The sequence below is a fragment of the Gambusia affinis genome, linkage group LG11 (genome assembly GCF_019740435.1).
Source record: "Gambusia affinis linkage group LG11, SWU_Gaff_1.0, whole genome shotgun sequence".
NCBI lineage: Eukaryota > Metazoa > Chordata > Actinopteri > Cyprinodontiformes > Poeciliidae > Gambusia > Gambusia affinis.
The window spans coordinates 14,243,463-14,253,317 of NC_057878.1; the positions used below are offsets into that span (position 1 = coordinate 14,243,463).

The 9,855-nt window shown below is 40.5% G+C and overlaps 1 protein-coding gene across 1 annotated transcript; it reads right to left on the reverse strand.

Annotated features, from left to right (window-relative positions):
- Nucleotides 1–3,251: 3,251 nt before the first annotated feature.
- On the reverse strand, nt 3,252–7,014 carry si:ch211-199f5.1 (protocadherin-8). Its single transcript, XM_044132257.1, has 3 exons — nt 4,419–7,014; nt 4,128–4,326; nt 3,252–3,938 (listed from the first exon to the last, which is right to left on the reverse strand). Exons 1-3 carry the CDS (start codon nt 6,870–6,872, stop codon nt 3,625–3,627), a joined length of 2,967 nt encoding a protein of 988 aa, XP_043988192.1. The 5' UTR covers nt 6,873–7,014; the 3' UTR covers nt 3,252–3,624.
- Between the last annotated feature and the right edge of the window lie 2,841 nt (nt 7,015–9,855).

Here is a 9,855-nt window from a genome sequence, read left to right on the forward strand (position 1 = left end):
AGCTGTTTTCAAGCTTTATTCAAGATTTGTGGTGCATTGAAGCTAAATTCTGCTTCAAAATGCTTGGTTCTGGTTCTATGGATGCAGAGCAAGCCAGAATCAACAAAATGTTAGCAGTGGAGTGTATAAATAGTTTGGTGAAAAATGGCTCTCTTATGGTTTATATTTCTTTTAATCCATGCACTTATGTCACACATTTATTAGTCATAATATTTTAAATAAACAATATTTGACCAAAATATATATTCATTTCTGTATCTTATAGCACAGAGTAATCATATTGCCAACTCATCCCCAGTGTAAATTGCAAGACGTGAATTAGAAGGACACTGTAATAATTAGCAGGACCTTCCGGTAAACAACCAATCAGATTAAGACCTTGTGTGAATATTCATGAGGTCCTGCTATTACACAAACCTGCCATAGGGGGCACTGTGGTGATACACAGATTATACACAAAATCAGGTTTATGTGTATTAAGCGGACATCTCGTTTTTTTTGCATTTTTGGGGTTAATAGACCAATAGAAACCTTTCTACGTTTTTAGATTTTTCTCTGTTTTAGCAGGACACCGCTCCTGTCCTGCTAATTCAAAATGTCCTTCTAGTGTGGTGTGTATTCTGACGAAATGTCCTGCTAAATCACATATACCAACGCACACACACACACACACACACACACACACACACACACAGCAAATGCTGAACAATGACTGAGGCAAGACTAACACTGCTGAGTAAAACTTAAGACTTTATAACTTTGACAGCTTAACAAACACGTTAAAGATGTCAGTAATGGTTTTGATCAAAAATCCGAGCTTGTCTTACCGCAGCACAGCAGGATCCACCAGCTGAATTCTGCACTTTTTCCATAATCCCTCTCTTGTGCCTCTGTAATTCCCTCTCTGGTTGCTTCTCTTTATGGAAGTTGGGTTATCCGCCAGAAGGCTTTCCGACAGGTATGTGTGAATGATGTAAGGTTAATATAAAATTGCAAAATTCTTCATCAGAATGTTACTTGGGTCCTGAGGTTTCCCCAAAGCAACAAGTAGCCAAACGTCTGGTACCAAACTAAGAAAAAGAAAAAAGAAATACAAAGAAGCATTGAAGAAAATAGAAAAAAAAAATATTCATATTTATTTATATATATATATATATATATCAATCATACTGTACACTTCTTAAAAATAGCATTCAATGTTAAAGAGAAATGTGGAATTGAGTGGGATAATTTAACAAAATGACAGCTTGTGCATTTCAACATAACAACAGAATATTCACAAAAAGTAAAGAAATGTGTAAACAGCAGGACTGTACACAACTGTGAAGCTTGTTAAACAAAGTGAGGATTGTAGAGACTGACAGCTGCAAGGATGGGCCCGCAATAATTCTTCTTTGTACATCAAGGATTCAGCATACTGTCACCAAAGAGAATTTCAGTTCAATTATACTTGCACATCTTTTTGAGTACAAATTATTTTTTCAGGATTTTTGCATGGTTAGCTTCATCCGTCTGTCTCACCACTCTGCCCAGTTTCATAGTTTCTGCTGAAGAAAACATTCCCACATCATGAATCCACTACCATATTTGTAGAGCGTTTGACCAATTGTACTTACAACAGATTTGTGTCTGAAAATCTCCAGCTCCTCCAGAGTTACCGTCTGCTATTGGCTAACTCTCTGATTAATGCCCTGAGAAGCATTAAAATGACACCTAATCTTGTCAGTATAGGTTAACTTCATAGGTTTACAGAAAACAATCCTTCTTTTCAGTGGATGAATAAAATGCCATGTTGTCTCTGTTCCGTCCACAAAACAGGGCTGCTCTTCTTTGTTTGGCTTTATTTAAGTCACTGGCTCCGATGCTGCTTCCCCAACAGATGGCTAAAGATAAGATTAAACTCTCTAGAACAGCCTCTGAAGAAATGCAACACCATGCTGCAAAGAATAAAGGACCAGAGCTTCTTCAAGAAATACAGGATCCTCAAGTGGTCCTGGTAGGCAGGATCACTGAGGTATTTCCAATACAAGCCAGAAAAACACGTCCATATTCCACCTCATCCAGTTCTTTTCCCATATTGCATAGGGTGTTCAATGCACTCATAATTTTCCTAAAAATCCAAAATCAACTCTCTTTGATGTTGTTTGTTTGCTAATGATCCACAACAACTTCCAAACTGTATTTCTACTGAGATTAAAGTGCACACATTAAATTGCCTAAATAAGCAACTGGTCAGACAGGATTTCAAATATGAGTATTACTGTAAATGGTCTAAACAAATTTTCAAATTTCTGATTTACAAAAAACAACAACAACAACAAAAAACCACATAATTTTCCTACCTTACAAATATGCTCTACTTTGTGTTGATCTACCTCATTAATGCCCAATAAAACACATCAAAATTTGTCTTTCTTTCATGACAAAATGTCAAAAACTTCAAGGGTATTAATACTTCTGCAAGGTACTGACTAGTAATCTTGTCTCACATGCGTGGAAATTAATCTACTTAGATTTGTGTTAAAATGCGATTCAGTATGTGGAATTTATGCACAAAGGCAGAAGTGAAAAGCTCTACCTTGTCATACATTTTTTATGTGCTTGCTGCATATTTCCTTAAGTTGTTTGCCAAAATGTCAGCAGGAAGGAAAACTGGCACTATACCTGTAGTCAAACTTGTAAATATTATTATTCTTATGTTTATTTATTCAGACAGCAGGCTGAAGATGGTACACACTCTGAATACGTTACACACAAGAAGGAAAGAGAGACATAATATTTGCTTAATTATGAACTTTCTGATTTCAAGTTTTACGGTCAAGTTTTCTCGGTCTTTATCATAACCTAAAAGCAAAAAAAAAAAAAAAAGAAGAAAAGGATTCAAATGTGCTGCGCTCCGGTTGCTTAGGAACAGATTAAATTACATTTTTTGGATAATTGGTAAGCTTGGAGGCAATCACACAAGGTGATTTCTTTGACCTTTGAAAAATATGCAATTGTGGGAGAATTTGAGCAGCAGTGCCATATTTGCATGCAAATTGGAGCGGCAGACAAGCCACATTGTGCACATCGAGGAGACAAGGAGATTGGTTTTCGCTCACTATCAGTTTAGAACTACATTATATTTACTGCAGCTCACAAGCCTTTGAGGCAAATAAACTGCAAACAGGCAGTTAATTGAGGTTGTATTACCATAAACAACTCCCAATTTATTTTTTACATTTCGATTGCTATTGAACAACAAAACAGTGTTGATTTTAACTCTTTATTGTGCAACATCATGATAAAATCTACCACAAACATGGCTGATTGTTTTCCACAGCAGAGAGGCCATTTTTCGGCCTAAATGTCTAAAAGTCATGCCCTTAAATAGTAACACATGCTTTTAAAAAGTCATAATAAAACTCCTCTTTACATTGAATCATTATGAAAAATATATTATCGTTAAAAAATCTTGCATATTACACATGATACAATGAACAGTCATATATGAGCCAAAGGACACACACGACACGCTATTGAACACGTCAACAATCCAACATGGAGTCAATTTGGATTAAAGATCTGTACAGTACAAAGACTAAATGTCTTTTAATTACAATGTTAGACACGTTTCATGTCCTTTTAAGAGTTCGTGTATTCAGGGATGGATATTTCATCCGTTTCCTGTATCCTGGCTGGTGTAGGTGGACCGACAAGGATGTAATCGAACTCCTGATGTTGGACCTTTTCATACACGCTCTGCAGACCACTGGTTTTAGGGATATGGGGAGGGTAATAGTTTTCCCTCCTGGCATCCCGGGGAAGCGTGGCAGTCTTGGAGAACGTCGACAGGTGAGGTCCGCAGGCCAAGCTTGTATTAGGCCTAGTGGCTGATGGGCTCCAGCAGCGGTCCGAGTGTCCTAGCACTTTGCATTCACTGGTGCACGCCCAGAGACCTGAGGAGGGAAAAACACAGCAAATAACGGATGGATCTTCTGAATGTTTGAGGACAGGAGAACCCAGGGTAATCAATTGAAATTTAGTTTGTATCTGAATCAATCATAACAACTCTTGAGTACTGATGAATATACAAGTTAGATGTGGTGGGTTGATTAATTTATTCCTTGATTATCTCTGACACTCACTGTTCATTGGTGGTGATTCCTTTTTGTGGACGTCTGCACTGATGTCAGAGTCGCTGTCATTGAAGTCGCTGTCCCCTTTCCCACTGTCTTTCCCGCTAATCTGGGGGTCCCTCGCTGAGATAGTAGTGAACGAGTTGCCTTTCCATATTGTTATAGGCCTCACAGTTTCTTTGCCATACCCTGGCAGTGTGGAATAACCCTGTAAAGATGTCAAACACATTTATTTTAAAATAGAAAGCTCAAATAGATAAAGGAGATAATTTTTAAATGTAGGGGGGGCAATCTGCTTACCTTTAACTTGGCTTCCATTGGCCTTGTGTTCGGCTCAAAGATTCCTGTTGTCTGCCTGCTGTCCTCACTGCTGGTCTCTGTTGTGTTGCTGCTGGCCAGAGGCAGACCCTCTGGAAATGGGTGGGCATCAAATGCTTTGCCTTTGTGATTGACGATCAATGAATCCATACGACTACTTTCAGCTTTCTCCACATCAGGCGTTTCTGCTTTCTCTTCATAAACCCCCTCGCTTGTCTCCTTTTTCCTGCGGCTACAGATGGTTGCAATGAGAATGATAGCCAGCAGGAGAACAGAGCAGCTTCCAGCCAGGACAATGATTATGGCGATGGACATGTCCCACTCGAAGAGCTCCTCGTTGCTATTTTGAGCCGAGGAAGGCTGGCTGGGTGGGGTGCCTTCTATGAAACTGAAAATAATCATGGCTGTGGACGTCATAGGGGGGGACCCATTGTCACTGACCGCCACCGTGACTTTAACACTGTCTGTGAGGTCATACGTGAGCTTTCGATTCACTAGCACCTTTCCAGTGTCTTTGTTGATGGAGAAACCTAAGTGCCCCCCATCTGTAATCTTAAAGGACAGCTGTGCATTAATGCCCTCATCAGCATCACTGGCCCTGATCTGAGTCACCAAGTAACCTGGAGGTGCATCTCTGGGTAGGAAAATTTCAGCCGACCCCTTGTAGAGTGGAGGCTCCACAATATAAGGCTGGTTGTCATTTTGATCAACTATTTTTAACCTGATGATGGCCGTGCTCTGCAATTGGGGCGACCCCCCATCGCTAGCCTGAATATGTACATCCAGCTGTTTCATCACTTCATAATTGAAGCTCCTCAGCGCATATATGGAGCCAGACACGGAGTTGAGAGACACAAAGGTGTTCACAGGGGACCCCATGATGACACTGTCCACAAGCCTGTAGGTGATCTTTCCGTTGTTACCCAGATCCACGTCGCTGGCCTCCGCCGTAGTGATGTAGGCGCCTGGGGCGTTGTTTTCCACCACTGACACCTCATAAACGGCCCTCGCAAAGTGGGGTGCGTTATCGTTCTCATCGCTCAGCCTGATGGTGAACTGGGTGATTTTTCTCAACGGGGGTGACCCGAAATCCTCAGCCATGACTGTTAGGTTATACTCACTGATCCTCTCTCTGTCCAGAGAGGCAGCTGTGACTATCATGTAACTATCCTCGTGGGCCTGCCGGAGTTTGAAGTGATCGTGGCCATACAAAGTGCAGTGAACTTGGCTGTTAACGCCAGAGTCTCTGTCCAGGGTGCTGATGAGCGCCACCAGGCTGTCTTTTTCTGCCGCCTCGCTAATGTACGCAACACCCGTTGCGATGGAGGTCATCGGGGTGATGCTGATCTCTGGGGCATTATCGTTCACGTCCGTGACGTGGATTATGATTTTGCACACGGACGGGATCGGATTTGCGCCCAGATCGATGGCCTGCACGTCCAGCTCGTAGGTGCTTTTGTCCTCGAAGTCCACGGGACTTCTGAGGGTCACGCGGCCCGATTTGTTATCCACTTGGAAAAGTTCGCGGATCTCGTGAGAAACCTGCTTCCCGAACCCGTAGACCACCTCCCCGTTCAGACCCTCGTCAGCATCCACTGCGTTCAGGTCCAGGATCACGGTGCCAACCGGCGCGTCCTCTGGGAGGCTGACTGAGAAGCTGTTCTGGTCAAAAACTGGACTGTTGTCGTTAAAGTCAGTCACTCTCACAGTTATCTTAGTTGACCCGGATCTGTAGGGGCTTCCTCCGTCTTTTGCCACCAACTCTATGTTATATGAGGGCTGAGTCTCCCTGTCAAGCTCTTTCATCAGGATCAGCTCCGCATATTTAACCCCATCCGCTCTTTGGAGCACATCTATGGTGAAGTGACTGTTCACAGAAATCTGATAGCTTTGTATGTAATTTGACCCGACATCAGCATCCACAGCGGGGTCCAGAGGGATCCGGGACCCCAGCGCTGCGTTCTCTGAGATCTCCACCAAAGATTCCCTGTTTGGAAACTCCGGAGAGTTGTCATTGACGTCCCTTATTTCCACCTCGACATGGATCAGCTTGTAGCGGTCTTTGGAGAAATTAACCACGTCAAAAGTAATCAGACACTGTGGAGTGTGCCTGCAGATTCGCTCCCTGTCGATTCGCTCCCCGACACTGAGTTGCCCGTCGCTTTCTCTCACCCGGATAAAGGAGTCGTTAAATTGTTTCATCATCCTGAAATTGATCTTGGAGGAGTGGGACACACTCAAGGACATGTCCTTGGCCAGGTTCCCGATGACAGTGCCCGGTGCGTCCTCCTCTCTGGTCTGGTACCTCACTGTATTTCCCTCAGACTCAGTCCGAGAGGCGAATAAAGAAAGATGAAAAAAGACGACCACAATCCACCGGTGCCAATAAGTTACAATCATCTTTGCAGAGGTCTTCCCGTCGCTGAGTAGCCTCATTGTGTGCGGTTCACATCTGGAGCGAGCTCTCCATGCAGCGCCCCGCTTTTACGAACTGAACTGTGCTGAAAGTGAAAGTTAGTCCTTCAGTGCGCGCAGTCAGCCAGTCAGCCAGATATGCTCGCAGCCTCGCCTTCAACACAGCTCCAAATTCTGCAGTGGCGGGGTTTATACGGCTCCTCATGCTAATGAGACCAAGTGTGACCAATCCCTCGCTTTAGAATTAAAAATACATCCACACAGGGTGAATAATAAAAAAAAATATGTTCCGAGCTCTTTATTCTTTCTTTGCACAACAGAAAAAAAAAGGGTACAAAGATGATGGTATGGAAAATGCATTTTTTTTTTACTTATTCTGTTGTATTAACAGAATAAATAAATCAGAATTGAAAAGTAATTTAATTTAGGTTATTCATAAAAAAATGAAACTGATATGAGGCTTAATTAAGTATCAATGTGCTGCGTCAGACCAATAAAAAATTTATTTTATAAAAACATATATACAAGTGAGTACCCAATGATATGAAAGTGTTACTGCCAAGTAATTATTGACACGCTTCACAACAAAGCAGGAGGACTTTGGCTGTTGGAAAAAAGCTGGGAGTTCAGCTGTATCCACGCATAGGTATGAAAAGTTATGTGGAAGGAAAACAACTTTCAATGGAAAGTAATACAATCTTAAACGCAAGAATGATGAAGGGAACCCTGCAGAATTAGTAGAGTTCATCTTTCTACTTTTGCTTGTCAATAGTAATAGCATGTCCTTTCTTGAACTGTGGGATCTGTCCGTCACATATTAAACCCCGCAACTGATGACTGCTGAAACAAAGAATTATAATTTTAGACAAACCATCGTTTTCCAAATTACAAATGAAATAATTTTTCCTTAATCATGCTAATTTCGCGATTTACCTTAGATATTTTTGCGCTGTTCATTACAATTTTCCAACAATTTTCCAATAGTATGTTTATAAGTAGAAGTCATTTAGTTGTGCTTACAGTTTGTATGCAGGTACAAAGCAGTAATTCAAATAATAAAAAAAATAAGATAAAACATTTCATGGCTTACACAATCATAGCAAAAACTATGACTTTGCTGAAATTTAGCAGACACTGACACAATTTGTATGGCTTTTGAACTTTCTGTTTCATTTGTGGATTAATTTCTTCCTTTAGCTTCAAACAACTTCTTGAGATTCTTTCCCATAACCACCATCTGCTCCACCCTAATGTTATCCACCTGGGTCTCATTAACTTCCTTTGATTTTTAAATTTTTATTTATTTATTTATGTCTCGCCCCATGTGGCTTTCATTTGTCACGCTGTCTTCATCCCTTGTGTCAAGCATTTCACCCTTTATCATAACGTTGTCTTTCAGTGATTTTTTTTTTTTTTTTGACCCTGCTTGTATTTTGGACTTGCTTCTGTTTTGGATACTTCAGCTTGGATTGGATTTTTGTGAACTGACCTTGGACTTCATTAGAGGATTACTGATTTTATGCCACTGATTTGAGTCTTCAATATAAGTCCTCTATTACTGTGCCATATCTGACAGATGGTCTATCATTGCCCATGAAAAAGACCTTCTGACAATAATTTGAGGGTGTGTTCAGTATGATTCCCATCTGAGGAGTGCCTTTTCCATTTCTTTGTACGCCTTGAACAAACACTGCCACTTTATTTATTGCTTTCTGCAGCAATTAAAGTGTGAGCGATTTATTTAGCAGAAGTTATTTCCCCTTTCCTTTGATGTAGGTTTTATTGTCTGATGAGGCTGCATGTAAATATGGATGTGTGCATTTTGTATATTAATATGTGTGCACTCCAGGGACTATTAATTGTTCTTGGGGAGCTGAGCGAGCTCTTAGTTATCTTGACAATAACATATTCCTCAAGGGACAAATCTGCCAGAAAATGTCTCCTGACAATCAAGTTGCAACTGATGCTGCTGAATGAATTCAGGTATAATTATCTGGGTTGGTTTGGATATCCATACTAACATAGATATTGTCATTTAATGCTCTATACCAAACAAGTCTACAAACGTATTATGAGTGTGGACTGAAAAATACACTACACCTTTTTAAGTTTATATATATATATATTTGTAAATATTATGCATTTGTTTTTACCTTTGATTGTTTGTGTTTTATATTGTGTCTTTCTTCTTATTTTCTTTACTATGAAGTTATTCTAATCACTCAGTATGTGCCAAGATTTGATTCAGTCAGTCTTGTTTTCTGCTCTTCTTGTGCACCTGATCCTGTTTCTAATTATACTTGCAATGTGGTATTCATTAGCACCCCTAAATAGTTGGTTCTTCTTAGTATCCGTTTGTTCCCTTTCTTGTCCTGCCTTAGTCTTATTTTGATTGGCTCAGCTTCTTGCAGAATATTTTGGGAATAAACAGCCTTTAGTCTTTCAAACATTTAATCTGGGTATTGCATTCTTCTGGGTTTCAAAATGCTGCACAAGTGCAAGGCCTCAAATGAGCATGTGAACCTTTCTATATTTTGTCTCATTAGAACCACAAACTGCAGTGATTTTGTTGAGATTCTGGATGAGAAAATGTTTATTTTAGTCATCAGAGACTTGACTCTGACTGGGAACAAAATATTCCACTCTTGACTTACACTTGCTCATCAAAGTCTTTATTTGGACTTGGATAAAATGACTTATGAGGATCTCTTGACATGATACATCACCTGAACACACCATAGCAACTGTGAAACTCAGTGATGGCAGACTCATCCTGTGGGAATGCTTTTCTTTTGCAGAGATATAGATGATGGTCAGAGTTTTTTGGAGGCTACATACAAGAGCCAATTCTGGGGGGGAAAAATAACTTTTAGAAGTTGAAAAAGACCCTAAACAGCCCGAGCTATTCTGAAATAGTTTACATCGAAGAATGTTATTTTATTAGAATGACCCAGTCAAAGTCCAGACTTAAATCACTCTAGAAATCTGTGGCAAGATACGAAAA

Bases quoted from the DNA above. Each gene is read 5' to 3' on its own strand.
- si:ch211-199f5.1 (XM_044132257.1), bottom strand. From the start codon at position 6,872: ATGAGGCTACTCAGCGACGGGAAGACCTCTGCAAAGATGATTGTAACT. The intron at 4,327-4,418 runs GTAAGCAGATTG...ACATCTTTACAG, and splicing joins CAATGGAAGCCAAGTTAAAG to GGTTATTCCACACTGCCAGG. The intron at 3,939-4,127 runs GTGAGTGTCAGA...TTCCCTCCTCAG, and splicing joins GGAATCACCACCAATGAACA to GTCTCTGGGCGTGCACCAGT.